The 24,029-nt window shown below is 41.6% G+C and overlaps 1 protein-coding gene across 3 annotated transcripts in view; it reads left to right on the forward strand.

The window, feature by feature from the left end:
- The window catches only part of GLIS1 (GLIS family zinc finger 1), a 183,072-nt gene that overhangs the window by 71,424 nt on the left and 87,619 nt on the right, over positions 1 to 24,029 (forward strand). For all 3 annotated transcript variants that reach the window (XM_064665176.1, XM_064665175.1, XM_064665177.1), the window contains 2 exons: positions 15,813 to 16,011; positions 22,189 to 23,290. In XM_064665176.1, coding sequence (XP_064521246.1) covers positions 15,813 to 16,011; positions 22,189 to 23,290 — 1,301 coding nt within the window. The remainder of the gene's footprint in view (positions 1 to 15,812; positions 16,012 to 22,188; positions 23,291 to 24,029) is intronic.

Raw genomic sequence — 24,029 nt, forward strand, 5'->3', positions numbered from 1 at the left:
TGTGCAACCACCACTGCTTAGGAGTCTGCTGGGGCTGAAACTCCTGGCTTGCATTTGCCTCAGGCCAGCCTGCTATGGCATTGGGAGATTATTGCCTGTGTTCTCATCAATGTAAGGAAAGATTTAAGCAGTTGCATTTGTTTCTATATGCGCCTGATGCTGAGCCTGAGGTTTTTATTCTTTCAATTATGCTCTGTAGCTTGGAATGCTTAACAGAGCCAGGCACAGGCAGTGCATAGGGATGAGAGCGCTGGAATAGAAAAATAAACAGCGGAAACCCACAGCTGAACTACCAGATGCTGGGGTTTGTCGAGAGTTTTTTTATAAGAACACAAGGACTCTGACTGGGGTCATTATCCCCACCAGCCACTTGTCAGTGTAAGTCCCTCTTTTTCGTTTTTTTCCTTTTTTTTTTCTTCAATTTTTCTCCACTCCTCCCTATAAAATGTCCCTGTCCAGCTCTGCCATGGCATGTCTGTGCTTTGGACAAATACTGCCTGTGTCTCAGAAGCAAAAGCTGGGCATAGGTCCTTTGATGGGGCTGCACTTCAGTCAGGTGAGTGTGAGGAATGAGGCTGAGCAGACTGCAGTAATTCTAATGCTCTGGCCTCTGCTGGATGGATGTTCTGCAGCAAAAAGAGTGAAGAAATATCAATGGCATTAAATAGAAAGCAAACCTGAAGCAGGTGGTACCTGTGCCTGACAGTGACTGTAGTGTATAGCACTCAGAGCATCAAGAGTCTGAGTCCACAAGGAAGGTCAAGAGAGAGTCCTACCAAAGCCAGTAATTGTTTTCTTTTTTAGCTTGTTTATTTTCTATGCAGTTAGCAAAACGTGACTCCTCATTATGTGTGGTGTAACCAGTCATTAGCTGTATACACATGGCTGGGGTTCGGTTACACGGAAACAAGATACTTTGCTTTTTCCACACTGACTGAGAAGAGGAAAATGCACTGACGTACAGGGCATGTAGACTTGAGCTTTGGGAAGCCACTCTTGCTTGTGTGGGACTGGTGGCTGCAGCACAGACACTGATGTTTCTGTAGAGCTTGGTGCTTTCTAAGCATACCCACTGAGTGGCTGACAGCACGTGGCTGACAGCACAGTGCCTGACGTCTGGGCTTTGAAACACGCTCTGAGCAGTTGTGCCAGCCTAGCCCAGGCTAATACAGCCACTGGAGACAGGCTTTCTTCCTGCGGGTGGGAACCCCCCGGCTCACCCTGGCTCAGAGATCCCTGCAGCTCTGTGGTGCCCCAGCTTGGCTGTTGCTCATGTCTTCTTTCCTTGCTTCTCTTGCTGGAAAACTACTGCTAATGATTTGCAGTGCAAATAATGCATGAGACTTGCTGCTGTCGTATCACAAGGAGTGATTTTGGAGCTGTGCTGCTCTCATGTTTTCCCTCTTGCTGACCTGCTGACAATGAGAAGGAAAAATTTCTTGGTTTTCACTTTTTGGGAACTTCCAGGGGTTGCATTCCTCCCCCTTAATCTCAGCTAATTTCTTAGTCAGCGTGCTCAGGATCAGATGGATTTCTGCCAGGTAAGTAGGGATTTTTGAGAGCTGTAGTCTGTTCTGTCGGCAATCATTTTAGCTGTAAAAGGCCATGGCTTAGCATGGGGCTCGGATGACACACATGTTCAGCTTCCAGCTCCTTTATTTTTTAAATGGCTTCAGTTACTCCCTCTCTGCTGTCTTTTGCAAACCAGCCACAGGGTTTAGATGTATTTTGTAGAACTTATGCTAAACCAAACAAGGCAAACCTAAGAAAGGCTTAATTAAAATCACAGAAATCTCACACTCACTGACTCTATTGCTGGAGCTCTTTTTGCCTGTAAACAAAAAATTCAAATGGCTGGTTTCCCCCTTCAGTTTCATAAGTGGTTACTGAGCTTCTGCAGTTGCTGCATTCCTTAAAAAGTTGTTATTTCTTTTTTGGTCACACACTGGGGGACTCCATTGTTTTCAGTGGTGCCTATTGAGTTAGGCCCATCGACAGCAGAACTCATTCTGGGTCATTAACTTTGGAGGCACAGTAGTATAATTTGGTGACTTTATTCTGTTTCCTAGCAGAGACTTGTATTAAAGTCACACACATGAAACCAGAATAACCATCCTTCTTCCCCCAGACACTGAGAGCATTAAAGGACCTGTTAAAGACCATTTAAAGGTCCTATTAAAGACCATTAAAGTTCGCAGAGTTGTGTTTAGGCACATATCAGGCAGAAGTAGCAAAACAATGCTGCTGTCTTATGTTATTAATGATTCTAGTGCTGTGCTGTTCTAAGTGTTGACAATTTAACAAGGTTCCTTGGAAAAACTGGCTGTGTTTAAGAGAAGATTCACACAAACGATTCATGATCTGGAGAATGTACTGTAGTGTGAGAAAAGGAAGAGGGCAGCCAGTTAATCACTGAAAAGGTAGGAACAAAGTCTAAAGTTGTCTGCAGAGAGAGAGAGAAAAAAAATACCAGGTAGTCTGTGTTTTTATCTAGCACACAAAGGCATGATGTGAGACCCAGTGCCTGAAGTCAAACAAGTTCAAACTATATAAAATTCATGCTGAGAACCATGGAACAAACTGCTGCAAAAGCAGTTCTCCATCATTTAAAGATTCCACTTTGAGTTTTGGTGTCTTGCTAAAAGATGCACTCAAGATCCAACAGTGTGTGGTTAAACTAGATGGAGATATCCCAGAGGAAATACAATGCACCAAGCACACTGGCATTCTTTCTGGGCTCAGCCTGTAAACTGTGTGGTCTTTGGAAGTTGCAGTCAATTCCTCTGCTATGCCTGCTATTCACAAACTCGGTCACTTCACTGTAGGACTCCGTTTCCAACTTAGAAGTAGTTTCTGGCTCTTTGGTCCTGACATTTAGGGAACCTTGCACACATTTTGACTGTATTTTACCTTCTGTGGGAGCATTTCCATATACATAGCTCTTGACCTGGCTTTTTGTCCAGTACTAAAGTCACATAAAAATGCATATTCCAGATATAAATCTTCATCCCTCATTATCAGGGTTAGAAGTGTGCCAAGGTGATGGGAAAGAGCAAAGGAAGAGAATGTCTGCCCAGAGTTGTAACAAGCTAGATTTTCTCAGTCTGAGACCCTCAAATCTAGTCTGTGGGTCTTTGCTCAGTTTGGTTAGTCCACAATATTTACTGAGTTGCTGGCTGCACTTTCTCTATCTCTAATTGAGCACTGGAAGCTGTTATTAAAATAGAGTTGTCAGAATTCATCCCTCAGTGTGCATCTTTAGATATTCAGTTCTAGAAGACTTCCTAACTCTGATCTTACCCCTTCTACTTTTTGTAATTATTTCACTGCTGTGGCAGTGACTGCTGACTGATAACCAGGCAAGAACAGAACTGGGCTCAGAGACAAAGTGATTAATGAATTACTCTGTTTCACGGGATGGATTGGATCAGCATGTTGGAATGATTTCATGCCCTTCACGTATTCTTGATGGTGGGGATGGTCAGCAGAAAAAGTGCAGTAGATCTGAAGAGTCAGCCCTAATTAGAGTTTTGAGAGTGTCATAACACTGGAGTCTGGACAGGGTGTAAGTATGTGCGCTTTCCTGAGAGTTTTTATTTAGTGTTTGATGCTGCTAAGTTGTCTTTTGGCATGAGGGAACCTGGGTGGAGTCGGCCTTTACCTCTGCATGTGTTTTGGTTAGTTCTATACTGAGCTTTCTAGGCCTGTTTCGAGAGGGCAATTTAATGCAACACTAAGAACCAACAGGAAAACTGAATCATGCCAAAGGTTCATTAACCTCATTATTCTCTGTCTTACCCAAGAACAAAGGTAAACTAATCCTAAAGGTAAGATTTATCTGAAATATCTGACTGCCATTGTGCTGCCTCCTTGCTGGCTCGTGGTGAAGGAAGAGTGTACCTGCTCCCACCTGCAAAGAATGGGATCTGATAGTGTAATACGTGGAGAAAAAAGGTACAGAAAAAGCTTTGCTGGAGACAGTTCAGAAGAGAGATGGAGGAAAGAGATCAGAGCTCTGGAAAACATGATTTATGAGAAAAAAACTTAAATAATGAGAGCTGTGTAACACTGGCAAGAGAAGAGTTGAGTGGAGACAGTCTGCAAAAACATGAGGTTTTTATGGAAGGCAGGAGAATGGACTCCTCTCCATGTCCAGTTTGGACAGGACAATATGTAGTGGACTAAGTTGTGCTAAGGGGGTATTAAGTTAGACATGAAGAAAAAAAATGTTAGGTGAAATAACTGAATAGTTTGCTGGAAATGCTGAGGAATTGCTGTAGCCTGTAAAGGAGATTGGCCAAACACCCCCTTTAGTTTGTGAGATTGGATTATGCTGTAGGGACACAAGATAGAATAAATCATGTTCTGAAGACTCTTTCAGCCCTGTTTTGTGTGATTGCATACTGTGTTTGTCAGAGGTTCTCATGATTACAGTAACACTTCTGTATTTGTTTCTTCACTGGCATACCCATTTTCATGAAATCCCTGAGATACCTTGTTCTCATGACTTGTGTGGAAAGTGCAGACTCCCTTTACAGAAGACAGCGTTGCTGAATAAAAGTAGAGCACACTCCATATACCTCCTAACTCATAGCAACTGCCCACTGTCATCACTGGAAGATTTACAGAGGGTTTTTTGCAGGAGCTAAACTTTCTAATTGTTGTTTATTCAGTGTTCATGTAAGCCAGCACCATTCAGTGAGAATATTTTCCCTTTTTACAGCATTCCTTTGTACTCTTTAATCTTTCTGCATCATCCTGTCTCTGGTTTTATTTTTCCCTATGGCTTTACCTCTACACAGCAAATTCTACAATAGCCTCATTCTTACCCTGTTTGCTAAAAAACCCCACAGCAGACCAGGTGGTGGTGAGAGTGCCTTGGTTATCCCCAGAATCTGACTTCTGAAGAAAGGGATACAGTCAAGTTGTTCAGTCCTCCTAGTTGTTGTCTGACGCTGCCCCGTTTTGGACAAACACCTGAACTAGTTACATTTAAGTCATAGAGAAGAGTTTTTCTTCTGTGTTATGTGGCATATAGATATTTATTGCACCAAGAACTGTCATGTTTGATGCTGCCCTTCAGTAAACTATTCTTACTAGTGACACATTAAGGTGCATGTTTAACATGGACTGGATGTATCTACAGCCCTAAGTCTGCAGCTATAGATAACTCTGCTGTTCTCAGACTTGTGTAAAACTGGGGAGAAGTATGTTCTGTGCTGGAGAGCCTGCAAGAGGCCCATTCACTGGCACTGAGTGCAGAAGGGTAAATTCAATTTGAGTAGAATTAGTCCCAAGCATGGTTATGGTAAAATAGAAAACGACATTGCAAATCACTTGATGTTAAATATATTTCAAATCAAGCCTTGAAATAATGCCAAAATCCTGGCAGAAAGAAATGTCAAATAATGAAAACAACAAATGAAAAGTAGCAGGGGTAGGCTGTTGCTCTTTCAGCATATATTGGGGAAGCTGTTTGTCTTGAATTTTCTTTCTGGCAGTGTTAATTCTGAGCTGTAAAGAAGCCATTACTGTATTAGGTATCAGGTGTTAAATGACCAAGTAGACTGTGTAGGTGAAGTGGTTGCCTTTTTGTGGTAGCAATTTGAGTTTCTCATTGTAAAAAATTATTTTTGCAAGAGCACAAAGAGGTTGATGGGGATGTGGGTTACTGGGTAAGTATGAGAGATGTGCAGTGAGTCTAGGTGGAGACTGTGGGGGGGGGGATGTCTCTCTTTTATTAAGAGAATCAAGGAACCAGTGCAAGTGTATTAGGAGAACAGGTGGTCTTCACCAACCAGATGCCTTTTCACTGTAGCTTTTCATCCATCTAATATATAAAGAACCAGAAAAAATGTGTGGAAGAAGCTCCTGCAACAAGTGAGCTTGAAGCAAAGATACCAATAGAGAGGAGAGAGTTATGAAGCCTCTCATAGGAAAGGAGCCTAATTGGCACTTTTTGGAGGACCTGTAAATGGAAGACAACCCAACTGCTGATGTGCAGTGCAGGTTTACCAGCTCCCCTCCACAGTATTCCCTTTACATGTTGGAGCATTCCTATCACATTGCAACATGGAAAGTTTTTTGCAGACTCCTGGTGCATTTTGATTCCTATTATGAGTCATTTTCTGTCTCCTTTGCCTATGAGTAGGCTGTTTTCCAAATGTGTGCACCAGAACTAGGTCCAGAAGAGTAGATGTTGTGCATCCACATCCCACCAGACCTTTTCCTCTGTCCAGCCTGCACTGAAAGGAACAAAATACGTTTAGTTACCAGTTTCCCCTATTGTTTAAAGTGTGCTGTTTCTCCCCTATGTGATCTGCAGTGATTCTGTCTTTGTGGTGGTTGGCTTCTGTGGCTGTTACTGACTTGGTGACACTTCCAGGCTCCTAAAACTTCGAGCCCAACATCTTGATGGAAATATTTTTTGTTGTGTTGGTTTTTTTTCCTTTTTAAAGTATATAATATACTGCTGAGCCAGGCAGACATAAAATTCCTTCTTGGGACATAGACATATATGTTTACATAAGACATATGCAAGGTGCCATATGGCAAAACCCCAGCTTTCATTCCGTGCACATCCTTGTGTTTCAGATGTTTAGGAGAGCACATACCCCTGCGGAGTCTTTACATGGTCTGCTGGCTAAAACTTCCATGGAAAAGAGAGACTAAATGGGCTAAGGAAAATATAGGGGAGTGGAGATCTGGGAGTTTAAAAGTTCAGGGTTTCATAAGTAAATGGGAAAGAATAACGCACATGCAGTTCATAGTAGGCATGCTCTGGCTATTAGGGAATTAAATGACTTAGAGGAAAAAACAAAAGAAACAGATTTTCGGAGTCTGTGCATGTATGGAAAGATCCTGATTCCCAAAGGAGTCACATAATCGATGATGAAAGCATGTGTGCAACGGGAACAGTTCAAGTACCTCATCACAAAATGTGTGAACTTCTGTCTTGAAAGAGTCACTCTGGAGCTCTTTTAACCTAAAGACCCCACCTAATGACAGGCTGCTGTGAAAACCCTGGTGGTGTCCATTTAGAGCAACGAAAAAAGACAAACCAAAGGGACTAAGGGCAGGGGAGTGTGTACATAACCCTAAAGGGTGTATAGTTGCCTTATAGTTTACACCAGATGCACAGTGGCATTTATTTGGGGGAGTGAATTGCTTCAGCCTTACTCAGCTGTCTCTGGGAGCACAGGTTGTGGATCCATCTCGTGTGAGACCAGGGAGTTTAAACCAGACAGACTGACAGCAGCCTGTCTGTGTTGCTCACAGTGGAAAATACAGTTGTTTGGTACTCAGGTAGTGTGTCCAGCTCCTCGTGTGATGGATTTGGTAGAGCCAGCTTTGCACAGCATGGCAGCAGTCTTGCATCTGTGGCATCCTGGAGTGTGTGCTGGAAGGTGAGGGACAGGTTGGAGAGGACTGAAGATGGAAGTGGAAGAGACAGTTTCAAACGAGCTCAGGAATGAAAGGGGAATTGAGTGAGTGGAGAACTGGGAAAGGAGAATGGGGCCAAAGGCTGTATATGTGCCTCCTTTGAAAATGTTTACTCACAAGGTGGCAAGACATCCCGATTCTCCTGTGTTTGACAAGGCAAACACATAATATATCCTACCTATCAGACATATTGAGAATTAAACTGATTCCAAAAATGGTCATCTTAAAAAAAAAAAGGAAACACATCAAATTTCATTACATTGAGCTTATATTCTCCAAGTGCCCATTAGGAGGTTTTTAGGATTTCCTTTTAATTAAAATAATGTTTGTTGAGCTTAATATTTTCCTAAAACATTTATTTTAATGTCTTTTCCCGCTGTTCCTAGAATCCAAGTAGTGAGGAAGGATAACTGACCACAAAAAAAGACCAGATGTGCTGAGAACAATATTTTTCAGATTGCTTGGTAACAGGCTAAAGGTGATTCCAAGCCAAAGAGCCTCTGTAACAATGAATGACAAGACCTGTGTTTCATCAAGTTGCAAAAGGTTTTGTCTTGATTGCCACAAAAGAGGCCAATGGTCATTTTCAGTCTGCTCTCAGCTCTGTTTAGGGGCATAATTTAGAGGTCTGAAATCCAAATAGAAGCCAAGAATGTTGAGTTTCAAACCTGCCTGTAGGGAAAGACAGTGTATTTCTCCGAGAATCTATTCACTATTGCCTAAAATGGTTCTGTCCTTGCACATCTAGAGCCTAACTCAGAATATCAGCTGAGGCTGTGAAGTCACTGGAACCAAAGCTCATGGCATGTGTTTTCCTGAATCTTGGCCATACTTGCTAAGTTCAAAAAGTGTTGTGCCGGTCTCAGCTGGAAATCTGAACTACGTAACACTGAAAGCCATGTTAGCAGTGAAAGAGGTAGTAGATTGTTATGTGTTCTTTGCTTCCTGTTGCACTCCAAGATAACCTTTAAAATATCATGGAAAAGTCAAATATGGGAGCCAGCTCTATCCACATGCTCGAAAGTGAAAAGGTTACAGATCTCTAAACTACTGAAATGTTTTCAAATTGTATTAAGTTGGACTGATATAAAATTAACCACGCTTCTTTCTTCTGCAGTGCCAACCCTACACATTCACTCCCTTAAAATACTGTGTGTAGCCTGCAAAAATAAATTACCCAGAACAGAAATATAATGCAATCCAAATAACTAGTTTTAAAAATAAATTGAACATGAAATAACAAATATGGATGTAGCCAACAGTTAGGGTCCATAATTCACTAGAAAGACACACATGGGTTGTATTTATCTTCCACGAGTTTTTAAGATTGATACTCAACAAATTATTTCACTATCTGGGTTGTTTTAGTTTACAAGATTTTTCTTAGCCCTTCTGTCTTCACTCATACATCAATGTGAAAGTAAAGAAATAAGTATTTCTGTTGTAGCATTTTATAGCATGGTTCATAAAAACTTGGAGGAAAGAGGTCTTTCTTTTTTATTCTAACCTTATTCAATACTGTTGGTAATAATCCTAATCTTTTATGGACTGATATAATCTGTATCTGTTTGCAAATAGGTAGAGGGTCTGCCACCTCTGTTTTGATACACCAGTGTAGAATAATTTTGGTCTTCACTTGACTTTCACTGTACAGTGTGGCCTGCTCTGTGATAAAGAATCTTTTGGCTCTCAGTGTGTTTTTATTAAGATAGTGCACAAGCATTATAAATAAATGAAGCCATGTCTCTACCAGCTGTATGAAACAGACCTTAAAATGTGGACAGGTTGTAACTGATACAGAGATCCGGGGTGAACCTGGAGTGTGGTGTGAGCTGCTTTGTTCCTCTTTGACATGTGAACTCTTGAGTGCAGCAGCGAAAATTTAATGCTGTTATTGTAAGGGTAAGGGCAAACAGCAAGAAAAGAGACTACTGCCCTCTTTTGCCAGTCTAAGTGAGCCAAAGGAGCTGTGTGTGACAAATGCTCATACTGAAAGTCCGTATGTTTGTCCCCAGGGGCTTAAAGAACTGCACAGTAATGTTTGAACATTTTTAGTAACTTTTCAGTATAACAGTGACTTTTTTCGATAGTCAGTACCCAAGTAGTTGTTTCCTCAGCGTGATTTTCAGATCTTGCATTTTCTATCTGTGCATTACAGAGGACTCAGATAATTAATGGAACAAGGAAGGAATTCTGCACTTAAATGCACTGTTCTGGGGCTGTTTAGCTCTAAAACATTTCTTGCCACCTTTTTGCCACCAGGGAAGACACCTTAGTGATGCACAGTATTGATATTACACAGAGATGAAATCAGAACAGTGAGAGAACTTCCAAAACTTCACAGGGTAAAACTTAGCTTGGAATAAAAAGGTAGAGTTTTCAATGCTTTGTGAGAGTTTACGTTTACCTACCTGAAGAGTCATGGTTGGACAATCTGGGATCACATTGAGTGGTTTAAGAAATGTAGTCAAATGTTATTGGAAGTCTACTACTGAATTAAAAACTATTGCAAAGGTCTTTTAAAGTGGAGAACTTTCCTCTTTGAAGTGGTGAGAAGCCCAAATGTCTTGAGATTTGTTATGTACCAGATGGTGCAAATGACTGCAGAGAGGCCAAGAAAAGATCTGAACATCCCCTCTTTTGGGTCTCCAGGCCAAGATCTGTAAGTCTGTATTTAGGGTGTCTTGTTCTAAGATCTGACTGAAAACACTAGTGTTACATTTGGGTAAAGTCTGCTAAGGCTGTAGTGGCATCCATGGCTAATCAGTCCAGCCTTTTTCTAAAGTGTTTCTCCTTAAATGTGTCCATAATAGAAAAATTTAGACCCAAACTCATGTCCCTGCTAATAGTTGTTCAGTGAAACAAAGGAGAAGCCGTGTTTTTTCACAAGGCATAGAAAATCTGTCTCCACAGTCGAGGCTGCCTTCCAGGGAGTGTAAGAACAACTCTAGTATCTATTTTCCAGCCTTTGCTTTCCTTTCCTTAGCTACTTTTCTGTCCCTCAGGCTTGGTGGTGTAGGATTAAGACAATCCCTCCCATTCAATGGCACGACAGGCATAAAAAACTTCATGAAAGTGTTGATTTTGTTTTTATTGAAAATGTCAAAAATGCTCTATGTGCATGAATGATTTTGAAGATTTTGTGTTTTGAAGCATTCAGTTCATTCATTAGAGCCTTCAAGCAGGCAGCAGAGTGCTGTGCATCTCTCTGGATGCTCTTAAATTACCGACTGTGTAGTTGTGTCAGTCAGTCCAGCCATACTGTAATGGAGATTGTTCAGCACTCGTGACATGCTGAGTGTGGGTACAGCACCTCTCCCCCATGGCTTTGCTGTGTTGGCACTTCTTGAGTTAATAATTCCCTCTCAGTGGAGGGGTTTAATGGCCTCTTCAGTGTGGATGATTTTCACTTGTTTGAGAAAATCTGGTAATGTTTGGTCTTTCACTCGTCTCACGTGACTCATCCTGCTGCCAGTAACAGCGTTCCATTTCTCAGTGTTGTCGTGGTACATTTTGGACATCACATCCAAACAAAACCAAGAATGGCAATTTTTTTTTTTTTTAACAAGAAGTAATTAAAGAGAATGAACAGTAAGAAAAAAAAAAGGCAAATGACCTAGTTTGGTCTTCGCCGCAAAACCCACAGTTCTCTGGGGATATCTAAGTATGTTAAGCAAATATTTCAAATCTATCTCTATTTTGAATGTGAGTCATTTCAGTTAGACATCTTTCAGTTATTTGTCCATTGGTCTTAATTAGGTAAACTCCAAAGCCCTGCAACATGTGTTTATTGTTGAATAATTACCCTTTTGGTAAGTTTTCTTGCTCTTACCTTCTTAGCCTTAATAGCTAATTTGATCAGTAACAAGCCTTCCTGCATGGTAAACAAGGTGTTCTCTGGGGAAGAAAGAGAGATATTGCCCTTCAGTTAGGGCTGTTTTGAATGTGGATGTCATTCTTGCACAGGCAGGTTTCCTTTGGTGTGAGCATATGTCCTGCTTTGTTCCAGCAGAATTTACCCCCAGCAAGAAATGTAGGGCTGACCCTGCATATCCCAACCAGTTCCAGTGTCATTCCTGAGGTGTGGAGCCTCATCACAGTCAATGGGGCCAATTCTCACAAGACTTAATCTGGCATAAATCAAGAAAAAACTTCCCCAAAGTCAGTTACCCCAGAATGAAAGGAGCAAGGTATCCAAAATGAAACTAACTTGATTACTCATATGGAAGGAATTGCCTGATTGCAGCCTTTGCACACTACAGCATCAGCTGCTTCCGTTCCTTTCGCGAACATTTAAATGTAAAGATAAATCAAAAGCTCAGGACAGAAAGAGAGAAAGACAGAAGTTACCTTGATGGATTCCACTTCCACGAGATCCTTCTGGAAACCATTCTGCTTTTATTAGATTTACTCTCTGTAAATTAGGATTACTTTTTTATATGGATTTATGGAATGGCTATGGTGTAGTGCAAGTGGGGTGAACCCTCTGGTCTAAGGCGAGGGAGTGTGTGCTCTTTTCATCTGTTATTGGAAAGTTACAGTATGTGGGTTAAAGGCCCCTCGATACCAGTGAAAGAAGAGTTCCAGACATGGAAAGTGCTTAAATTCTGTGTGTGCCAGCCAGTGATATTAATATTGTATAGAACAGCCAGTTGTCAGAGGGCCAGATTCTGTTCTCAGTTACAGCGGTGTAAAGCAGACTTTTTTCAGAGGTAATGAATTCACCTTCACAAGTGCTTGAAGAGTTAAAGATAGACTCAGGTTGTCTGTGTTCAGAGAGAATCTCTGAGCTCTTTTTTCTGCTGCTGGGGGAGATAAAAAAACGTGAGCTGGTGGTGGTGTCCCTTGTCCGTCGTTGTTCCAGCTTCCATATGGTAGGCACATTTCAGAGGCTGTGGTACAAGTGTGACTTCACTCAGGGCACTGTTGTGCAAGACATTTTTAGCTCTCATTAATGAATCTGTAAGGTACTTTGTGAAGGCAAATGTACAGTGCATTAGCTGAAAACAGAATTTCACACAGATTTAGCTTAAGTGCTCTGTTCTTTTGCAGGGAGCAAATGTGTTTTCTGATTTGACAGCTACAAGAGAAGATAATTATTTTTGACAGCACAGGGATAGTGTTCATGTTATTCTAGGAAATCTCCATCTTCACACAAATAGGTATCACTGTGTGCTACAGTTGGTATTGCTGAGCTTTGGTGAAAGCTTCAAGTTTCTTTGTTTTGATAATATGATAAAATTGGTAAAGTACATATTTAGAAAGCCCTAATGAATTTCAGACTTGTATCATTTGGGGAATGAAAGAAAGTGTTTTATTATGAGTCCAGTATAAACCTTAAACATTTTAAGCGACTCCGCAATATTTTGGAGGGAAGATACATCTTGACTATATTCCAAGTAACACTGCTGATGGAAATAGAGGAACTGTGAATTGGGTATTGTAAGTCTGATTGATTTACCATCTTTTCTTGGTCGTGTAGCCTTTGGAAGTGTGGAGAGCTGATTCACTAGTGTTCAACAGTGTATTTAGATAACCTTTAAATGTGATTCTCCTAAACCAATTAAGAATCCAAAGTCTCATTATACGGTCTTGCTAAGGTAGATATTATCCCTGAAGTGAGTTAAATTATGATTGAATGAAGCCAGAATAGGAATGGGATAAAGCCCAATGAAGCTGTGGACTCCAGGGAATCATGATAATTTATGTCATGATTACAAGCAGGGCAGAGCTAATAATTAGAAAGACCCACTATAAGCTGAAAGGCCTCCAAAGTGATCTTAAAAGGTTGGGTGACTGCCTTGTACAGGCCAGAAGATGCTGTATTTCTGTACAGCTTCTATATCTCTTCAGAGTCATTCAAAACAGTCACACAGTGTCAGTGAATTCAGGTCTCTGAATATAGATCTGAAATAACTAGAACATATATATTAATTACCACGAAGAAGGCTAATGGCCCATTTTGTATAGTTTAAATGCAAACCAGTTTCTCTTTAAAATATCTTTCCTGAAAAATCTTACATGGGCTTTTTATAAATGTTTATATAAAATGATGCTGACCTGCACTTCCTAGGACTTTTCACATGCCTTGGTGTTGTGATGGAGCAGGGTAGGAAAAACTCAGTATTAGTTTTCCAATTTTAAAGATTCTGACTTCTGAAAAAGTAAAAATCAAATAAATGGTCAAGAAATGTAATGTATCAGCCAAACACTGAAAACTTTTCACTGGAAACAGGGAATCTTCTGGAAATGTCACAATAGTGCCTCATGCAAGTTGTAATTTGGGTGTCATATGTGCCCACTCTTTTCTGTGGCTCTGGACTACATCTTCATCTGACATGGTCTTTCCATTACAATGGCTCCATGGAGCATGATGGGGATGCTGTGGAGCCCAGCCAGTAGAGGAGAATGGACTTTTGTGCTGCGAGGCCTTTCACGAATTCTAAGTTACCAGAGACTTTTTTTGCCTTCCCCAGTCACCTCTTTCTTCTCGTTTATACTCACCAACCCCCTGAACGTGATTCTCATAATTTTCAAAGCTTTCAGTGACTGTAATTATAGAGGACCATGGCAGCCCAGGCTCTCCCACTCACCTTCAGTTTGCTACAGGGTTAGAATATGATCAGAGGGGTGGAGCACCTCTGCTCTGGAGACTGGCTGAGGGAGCTGGACTTGTTCAGCCTGGAGAAGAGAAGGCTCTGGGGAGACTGTATTGTGGCCTTTCAATATGTAAAGCAGAACTTGTAAGAAAAACAGAAAAACTTTTTACTAGGGATTGTAGTAATAGGACAAGGGGCAATGGTTTTAAACAGAAGGAAGATAGATTTAGTTAGGATATAAGGGAGGAAATTTTTCATGAAGAGTGGTGAGGCACTGGCACAGTTTGCCCAGAAGAGCTGTGGATGCTCCATCCCTGGAACAGTTCAAGGCCAGGTTGGATGGGACTTTGAGCAACCTGGTCTAGTGGAAGACATGCCTGGCCATGACAGGGGGTTTGGACTAGATGATCTTTGAAGGTCCCTTCCAACCCAAGCCATTCTATGATTCAATACTGATATATACCTGCCCTGGATAATACCACAAATTATACTGCTGAAATGGTAGAAGTTGTGTTGTCTGTGGCGAGTCCAGTGAGGGTTTCAGTAGAAGAAGGAGCAGACCTGAGAGCAGTGAAGAGCAGGTTATTGGTGATGGGGATGTTTGTGAGTCTATGGCTGCTCAGAGGGATTGATTTCACACAATTAATTTCACACAATTTACTAAGTCAGGTACTTAGTTTAAGTTACTTGTTTAGGCACCTTGTATAGTCAATGAGAAGAGGAAAACATGTCTTGGAGCTGCATGAGCCTATTTTGGGATGGCTGAATGAGGTAGGCATTGTCTGGGTAAAACTCAAGAGACAACAAAACTATAGTGGGATGAATTGTACCTTGTAACACACCTGGATGCTTGTGAAAATCAGTGATTTGCAGGAAACTGAGCACAGGCTTTATCTTTTCTGTCTCTTTGCAGAATTTGTTTTCTTCCTCAGTGTGTGACACTCAGTGCCTCCTTGGAGAGTGGGCTGACTACAGTGCAGTTCAGCTCACCATCAGAGCTGGGTACAAGGATGAAGGAGCCACTTCTGAGCTCTGTATGAAAACTACAGAACTACACTTGTATCTGACACCATTACATTTTGTCTGCATGAAAAATCAGATTTGAGGAAGATCTAGTATTTTAAGAACATGATTTATCTACCATAGCGAAAATGGTGATATATATATTTCTGAGTAATATTGCTATAGCTCTAGTCTGTTTTTCTAGTCTGTAAAATGGAGTATTTACCAGAGCAGAATTTATGATTATTAGCATTAGCATTTATAATAATAGCTTACTTGGAAAATACAGTTAAATGTATAAATTAAAACAAAACCACTTAAATTTTTTCACACTGTTGACCTGACAGTAAAATAGAAACATGCCCATCTAAAGTCATAATCACAGAGATAATTATCTGCAAAGAAAAACTCGACTTACGTCACTGTTTTCAGAGAGTCCCTCTCCCTGGAAATAAAGGGACTCTGAAACATCCCTCTCCAAAATGTAACAGGCAAGGCTTTACCCTAAAAATGCAAAGAAGGAAGGAAGTTACCTTTTTTGAGGTAGAAATAGCCACAAAACTTAAAATGAGAAATAAACAATAGTTCACAGATCCAGATTCCTTTGCGATTAATTTTGTCTTCCTTGTGAAACCCTTCGTTTCCACTGCCGTGTCATTGATGAGAATTCTGCAAGGAGATCCAAAACGAGCGTACAAAGTAGTAGTCATTGTAGAGAGTTCTTAGTCAAAGGCTTATTGTTTTTTATTTTACTTATTTTTTTGACAGTGAACGGTGGCTACAGTCATTGCAGTTTGATCTCCGAGAAGAAGACCATGATGGACATGGAGATGACGAGTAGTTCAGTGCCTGTCTGCAGGCAAGGGCTGTTCATCCACACAGGGAACTCCCTCATGCGAGAGCACCCCCTGTCCCGGGAGAGGCTGCTGCACGTGGGTCAGCTCAACCTGGCGCACTCGGATATGAGGTACCAAAGCTGCAACTTCTATCAGTTCGTGCACTTTGCTCTTCTGGAGAGTTGCTTTGTTGGGACTGTTTCCCAGTAGCGTCTGTGGGTGCTACATTTGAAAGTGTATTATTGGCTTCCCCTTTGTTTCGGAAGTCCTTCAGTGCCAGAGGAGTCACTGCGTGTGCAGCCACAGCCCCTGAACTGAAGTTTAAATACAGCTTCTCTGGGGGGGCTCTTCCAGGGTGCTCAAAAGTAGATGAGAACTTTGCCTCAGAGGGTTCAGTAGGGTCAGACTTGCCTCCCCTGTACCTCTGCCCCATTGCCGTGGTGTTTCCAAATTGCAGCCTGGAGGTCAGGGATGATACTCGGTCCCAACCCAGTGTCTCCCATGTGGCAATTTGGCATGCCACCATCAAACGTACAGGAAGCCAATGCCACTTTAATTTCTACAGCATCTCCTTTTCAGTGTTCAGTATTTTCAGTGTTCCCATACAGCCACATCCTTGGTATTTGCTTTTAAGGCCGTAATGTGAAAATTTGGTCTCTGGTTTTGATATATACACTGTAGTTGGATATGCTATGAACAGAATCTCTATTTAAACATTTGCTATAAATTAATTATATGAAAACACAGAACTCCATTATTTTTTTGTTGTTGTAACAAATTTAACATTACCAGATTTTAAACAAGTACCCTAAACAGACATCCATTGTGAATAGAAGCCTGCTACAAATTAAAATCTGTCCATCTATTTTAATTATGCTGCTTTTTGGCAGGGGATATAATATGGAATAATCTTGACCTTTTTGAAGAGCTGTAGAAAAGAGAAACCTCAGTAAAGTTGCAGCCTTTATCTTAGGTACTTGGAATAACTGGCACTATGTGCATGGAACTATCAAGCCCAAATTTCCATAGCCACAGCAAGAGGAAATACGGCCTACAGCTTGGTCTTGAAAATCCGACTGTTTCTGATTTTATTATACATATTTATGTCTTGTTTCCCCTTTTCCATTTACTGGTGGGGTAAGAACATCTGTGTTTTCAGGAGAAGGAGGCAAAGTAATATGACAAACAAGTGGAAAGAGTTTTTTGTGTGTTTGTTTGTTTGTTTAAAAAGGACAAATAATATCCATGCCACATAACAAAATATTCCAGTATTGCTACAAAGATTTGTAGATGCATTTGCAGCTGGATGTAAATCTGCTCCCTCCTGGCTTCTTTATGGCTCAATGTGGGACTGGCAATTATCAACCTTTTTTTAATTCTGTCAGTGAGGACAATTATGAAACAAAGATAATTAGGGCAGGAGCAAACAAAAGGAGGAAGAGAGTGCTCTGCTTAGATCTTTCTGAACCTTTTTGTAAAATTTATAATGAGGAAATGACAGATAGCTGCATACCTGGCATCACAGTACCCACCCTCAGAAATATGAACCCCTTCCAGCCCCCATTTGGAAGAGGATTCCCAGAGCAACATAAAGGATTGTCTGTTGCATAACATGAGAAAGCAGCGGGTTATAGGCCTGATTCCCTCTCCTTTGCCTTGTGGCATGGTCTAAAGCCTTGAAGCTCTGCTGCTTCTAAGTTTGGAAATGTATGGAGAGTATCTTGAAGGATCCTTCTTCTCCATTACAAGTTTGGTTTTGTGTCCCACTGATCATGCTCTTGCTTGTGTGTCCACCTGGCTAGTACTGATTTTGTCAGCATGGGATTTGCAAGGTGAAGCCAGTGCCCAGCTCTGCTCTGTGGACCTCCTAGACACAGTGTCTCATTATATCACTGTGCTGCTCGTAAGACACGTGGTTCAGAGCCAGAACTTTGGCATTTGAGAGAAGCATTTGGGATGATTTCTGTTTGTGGTGTTTGTGACACTGAAGGTTCTTTACAAACAAGTAACAGAAAAGATGGTCTTTCCTGAAGATCTGAAAACAGGAGAACATAACTGAGGTGGGGGTAAATGCCCAGCAGTGAAATTAGTGGGAGCCAGGAGTGCTCTGCACCCCCCTGCCCCCCATCTCAGCCTTCATTAGAAAATAGAGTAGTAGGGCTGGAATTATCAGATATTGGAGCACACAGAAGTCAGGGCAAACTCTCTTTGGTTGTTCTGCCCAGTTCTAGTGACTAGCACAGAAATAAAGGGAGATACAAATTCAAACAGTCTCTCTGGGTTGAGCTTTGAACAACTTTGTGTTTCTAGGATATGGAATGTCAGGGAAAAGCCAAACAAACCAGAGAGCACCTCCCCTAGAAATCAAAAGTCTCCCTCAGGATTTGGAGTTGTGATTGTCCTTTTTTCCCCTCAATGCACTGAAACTTGTTATCCCCTTCAGCTTCTCCCTGAATTGCTTTCTCTTGAAAACTGTATTCTAGGGATGACTGCCGTAGTCCAAGAATCATGATCCTTCTTCTTCCTGGCCCCTTTTCCCCACTCAGTTAATAACTTCTAAGTTCTGCAGCCTAATTGCTGCTACATTCTATCTGTGAATGCAATGCGTGTGGGACTGGAAAAGTCCCAATACCTTCCTCACCACAACTGGAGTCAGCACACAGCTAATGTTGGCCCTTTGTCAAATAATCCATTATCAGACGCGGCAAACCCTCCCACACGGTGCTCAGTGCTCAGATGTAAAACCCAGGGAAGACATCAGAGCACTCGGATAGTGTTGCATGGGGTCCCTGGATGTGCAGCAGAACAATCCCCTCCAGCTTCTTAAAACTGTCAGTTATCACCGAGCACACATTTACAGTGGCAATGGAAGGCATGTATGTTTTGTAAATAATCCGGAGATTTCAGATACAGTCATCTTTTCCTCTGAGGGCAGTTGGGAACTGCAGCGCTTCTGGCGTGGTGCTACTGGCCTCGTGCTCTGGCTCCAATTACCACGTAAGGGAGTCTCTTTGGAAACACTGCCTTAGTATCCTCTGAGAGGCTGCTGTTACTCTTCAAAGGCCTTACACTCAGCTTTCATGTGCTTCAGCAGCAATTCTGCTCCCTCGGACTGTCCATCCCTGGTGCATGGATGCTCCCCATGAAGAGAGGCTTGTGGGGTGTATTCTCCTGCTGACTCCACTCCCTTCCAGGATTGCCCATCTGGAAGCCCCCCAGAGCTGCTCGTGCTGATCCATGTGTCCACACGGTGCTCCTTACACTGTCCCGCTCTACTTCGTCCCCTCATCTTGGCTGTTTGTTTTGTAGACATTTATATTTGGCTGCTGTCCAGAGATCATGAAATCCTTAGGGCCAGCACAGCCTGTGGGTACCAGGCCTGGAATCTGATCCCTGGCTGTGACAGCAAGATGCCTTTGCAGGAGCAAATAGTCAATGGGTAAAAGAGGACCCACCCAGCAAGTTGGATGCCAGACACCTTAGGTTGCTCCTGCATTAATTTTGTTTCTTTGCACCTTCTTCCTCCAACCCTTTCAGGACTGGGAGGAACGAGCAGGGCTTTCCCTAGAATAGTGATGGCAGAATTCTGCCAGTAATACAGGAACTGTGCATTAATGCAACCTCAGCATTAAGTAGCCCAACGATCAAAACATCAGGAGATTGAAGAAATGTTAGATCCTCCCAGCAGAGCTAGCTAACATGGGATATATAGTGTATATAAGTACATAGTGCTACAGAGAAAACTGCAGTCCCTGGAAAGGACTTGCTTCTGATCTGCACAAGCAGCCTGTGCTTATCATTTTGTAGGCAGAGCAATGGATAAGACATGGCTGTGGCAATGGGAAGTATGAATTCAGTGCCATCATTGCTTTTGAAATAAGGTATTCCAGCTTGCCTTTTGTTTCAAAACTCCTCTCTTGTGTGTCTCATATTCTATGTGGCAGCATCACAGCAATACAGTCCTGACTCTGAGTAAACTCCTCTGCTGGAAATGCAGATGGATGTTCCTGAGAGTTTTGGGAAGCTAGTATTTCTCAGGATAGGGATGTTTGTATCCATCCTGAGGGTACTCTGCACTGACTCCAGCTTAGGCAAAAGCCAAACTCCTCATGTGGATTTTTGGCAAGATGGGAGCTTTACATAAAGCTTAATAATATGACACCAATTATCACAGGCTGAAATGTAAGGCTTGGGTTAGCTTTATGTGATGTAGGAAATGTGTTGTGTTTACTTTAGCCTGAGGCTTTGGGACCACTAAACTATGATACAAACTGAATTATTTAGAAGAGTTTTTGTACAGCAGAAACTAAGTAATAGGAAATACTGTGCCTGGCATGGCATGTGTAAAGCCTTTCTCAGAATGAGTTTAAAACACCATGCTTTTTACTGAGCAAGCAGAGCAGGGTTTCCCAAACATGTGCCATAAAAGTATACTTATGCCACATATTTTACAGACATATGGTTCTGTAAATGTTAAAAAATAATGTATGAATACTGTTGGGCTTGGGTTTTTTTAATATAAATTTACCATCTGCAAAAACAGGTGCTTTAAGTTTACCCTGAGACCAACTGTGCAAACCTAAAGGGAGAAATTATAAGTAATGGTTTATGGAAACCTCTAAAATGTTTAAATATACTCTTTTGAAATTTCTGGTGGCAAATGCAAGATCTGATTGTTCTATATCAGTGAATGGTGGGGAATTTCACTTCTCTCATGATCTTAAAGGGTTTTTTAATATCAAGCCCTATTGCCTGCAAACTGTTGGAGCTTAGAAACCTGTCACTAGTGAATGCACTGCTGCCAGTTGTGTGCCTCGAACAGGTGTCATTTTTTGACAACCCTAATTTCATGGGAAGGAAGTATTTTTTAAGCTTTATATTGTTGTTATGTTTTTTTGTAATTGCTCATTCTCTGAGAGCTGTTACCAGGGAAGTTGTAGAAGTTGTCACAGCTTCCCATTTTAATGTTAGTGGTGGATAATAGTGATAAAATCATCTAAGGTATAAAATAAATGCAGTTTATTCAGCAGCTTCACAGTTTAATATATGTTTATGTGCAAAATACCTTATGCATATGTGTTTCATGCTTTAAAATGTGTCAGATCTGCCTTTGCTGTGGTGTCACACACAAGTTGCCAAATGGTTGGGTTTTTTCCAGCTTTTGTGGTGCTAGCATCAGAAAAGCATGAAATTCATTTAAGTGGAACATGTCAGCCTAAGAGCCATGGGGCACTTCTCTGGAGGGTTTATTAGCTCAGGTACAGCTTTCCTGCACACAGATGTACTGCTTCCTCTTCTGAGTCTGGCACATCGCTGCACAGTGAAGCCATAGGTTAAACCCTCCCGTGCTTTAGGGATATGTAAGGAACACCCTCTGGTCCTAAGAAAAATCACACAGTTGGATCATCCACAGTAAATGTTTATAGCTGAGATAAAATGTTTTATTTTAAGCCATAAACCAGTTGCTAACTGCTTGGAAGAAAATGTTAGGAGGAGCTGTTTCCTAATGCAGTGTTTTTTTGAAAAGTCTATGTGGCATTTCTCAAGATTCTGCTTCCTGAGTGAATGGATTCAGCACACATCAGGAAAGATGAAAAATCGCTTTTGCAGAACAGTCTTACTTTGATTTACAGACCCATGCACACTTTATTATGAAAAATAGAAATGGGAGTGCACAGGCTGCCAATTTAAATCTACCGACTGTGTACTTTGTATTTTGTGAATGTAAATACTCAGCTGATATCTCATTGATTCTGAACTGCTGGTTGAAATTGAGCAGTTCTTTCTTTGTATTCCTTTTTTCCCCACTGATATTGCTCCTGTTTTAGTCTAGTGAAGGAAAGCCTGTCTCGGACATGTAAGCGTAGCTCAGCCAGCCTTTTTTGATTCGTGTGAACAAGAATGCCGAGGCATTTTCCCAGTGTGCTCTGAGGAAAATGCAGATATTTGAATAATTCAAAAATGCCCAAAGCTCTCAAACTTCATTCTCAGCTATTGTTTTGCCCGATCTATTATGCATTGAAAGCCTAGATTGTGATTGATGAACTGCCTGTAGCAGTGGAGGGGAGATTGTCTGTTCCGTGTGTAACCCATTGCGTAAAATTAATCCCGTGTAAAATGATGCTGACTTCACACAGGTTGTAGGGGAAGCATTGCAGATTTTTTTTGGTGTAATTGCTGCATTAGACAGGCAACATTCAGCAGAGAGCAAACGCTTCCATTCTCCAGGGCTTAACAAGTGTTGTATCTTGTACAAAAATCATAAATCCTGTGGTAGTTAGCGATGCTTAATGAAAACTGTATTACAGGTCACCCAGGTTTCAAGACTCAGTAGATTCTGCTGCTCCATGCCTGAATGGAAGTCACCCGGCTCAGCACATTAAACAAGAATGCCCGAGTGATTATAAGGTTCTGTCTGAGGCTTCCACACATAGGAGGATTACGGAGGGGATGGAGCTGAGAGCCTCCGGTAGTCTGCATCCTGAACTAGACCTAATGAATAATAGCTTTACAAATTCACTTTCATCCTACTTGTTTAATAATGAACACAGCTCCTCCCTGAGTCCTTTGTCGCTTGGCACCCCTCAGCACTCAGCTAGGCTACAAACAAGCAACCTGAAGAAGAGATGCATCTCTGTTGTGCCGTCTTCAGCCGAAGGAATCGATATTACCGCGATCATCCGCACATCGCAGACGTCACTGGTCACCTGTGTGAATGGGCTGCGAACTAATGCAGCTGGCATTTCCTCTCATCCTGTGGAGATAAGTCATCACAGTGCTCAAAAATCCTCTCAGCCCCAATCTTGCTCTCAGCCTGGAAACCCTTGCAGTATTCCCTCCCCTCCAGCATGTCTTGTACCTCTTTCCGCTGACTGTGACAGAGGTGACTGTGAGCAGATACAAATGCAGCAAGTGGAGGAGAATGGAAGCCTCAGCCTTATGATGAATGGTACTGGCATTGCTCACCAGAACACCTCGCACAGCACCCAGAAGGTGAGTTTCTTAAAACAAGAACCAGCTGACGATTATTCCTCCAGTGCTGATCTTTTTCGCCATCACCAGGGGCTGCCTCCCCCTTACCACCTCCACCAGCAGCTAAGCCAGACCCAAGGGACTCTGCCTCACTTAAACGCCTCCATGTCTCCAAAGTCCCTGCAGCCCAGTGACGGGGATGAACAGGACCTGAGCAGTGGCAAGCAGGTCTGTCAGTGGATTGACTGCAGTGCCACTTATGACCAACAAGACGAACTGGTCAGACACATAGAAAAGACTCACATTGACCAGCGGAAAGGAGAGGACTTCACTTGCTTCTGGGCAGGCTGTGTCCGCCGCTATAAACCCTTCAATGCTCGTTACAAACTGCTGATTCATATGAGGGTTCATTCTGGAGAAAAACCAAACAAGTGCATGGTAAGTCTGGATTATATTTGTTTGAATAGAAACATAACTGCTCTGCTCTCATTCTTGCTCTCTCTTCGATCTTATTCCAATATAATTGTTGTGCTTTCCTGTAACTTAGTCTGCAGCAGGCTAAAGGGGAATTGGAGAAACCCTTAATCTAGAAGGAAATGATTGAGTAAGAAATACTGTAGTTCTTGGAAAAGGGATTCAGTTTCCTTATATGAGAGCTTAAAGTTTAATACAGTGCTTTGTTTTTTTAATATTCATTAAAGCACTAATAAAGTGATGATCAAAGCACGCAGCCGTCATTTAACGTAAAACAAAGTCACTGAGCCTCGGGTGACATTTTTAATCAAGAAACATAAAACACATCTAATGAAATTCTTTTCATTCCTTCAGCTGAACAATAACCCATAGAGTTGTGAGTGCAAAAGTTTCAAATGGTAGTTTAGAAAAAAAAAAGAAACTTGTTAAAGGATTTTAAACAGCTAAAAAAATAAAAAGAATATGTTTAATTACGTTTTCAAAGGTTGTTAGGGGCTTTTTTAATTTGCAAAACAGAGCTTTAAAAATAAGTAAAAACCATTGTTCTCTTCTGATCAAGAAGATGTAAACAACAGCAGTGTTCCAAAAAGAGGATCTTGGGAATAACACCATCTCTGCATCTGCCCACCATGATGACAATATGGCCAAACTAAAATAAAAGTTAATGACTTCCATTAAGCTTTCCACATGTTTGAAACAACAA

Source organism: Pseudopipra pipra, chromosome 9, assembly GCF_036250125.1.
Source record: "Pseudopipra pipra isolate bDixPip1 chromosome 9, bDixPip1.hap1, whole genome shotgun sequence".
NCBI classification, from domain to species: Eukaryota; Metazoa; Chordata; class Aves; order Passeriformes; family Pipridae; genus Pseudopipra; species Pseudopipra pipra.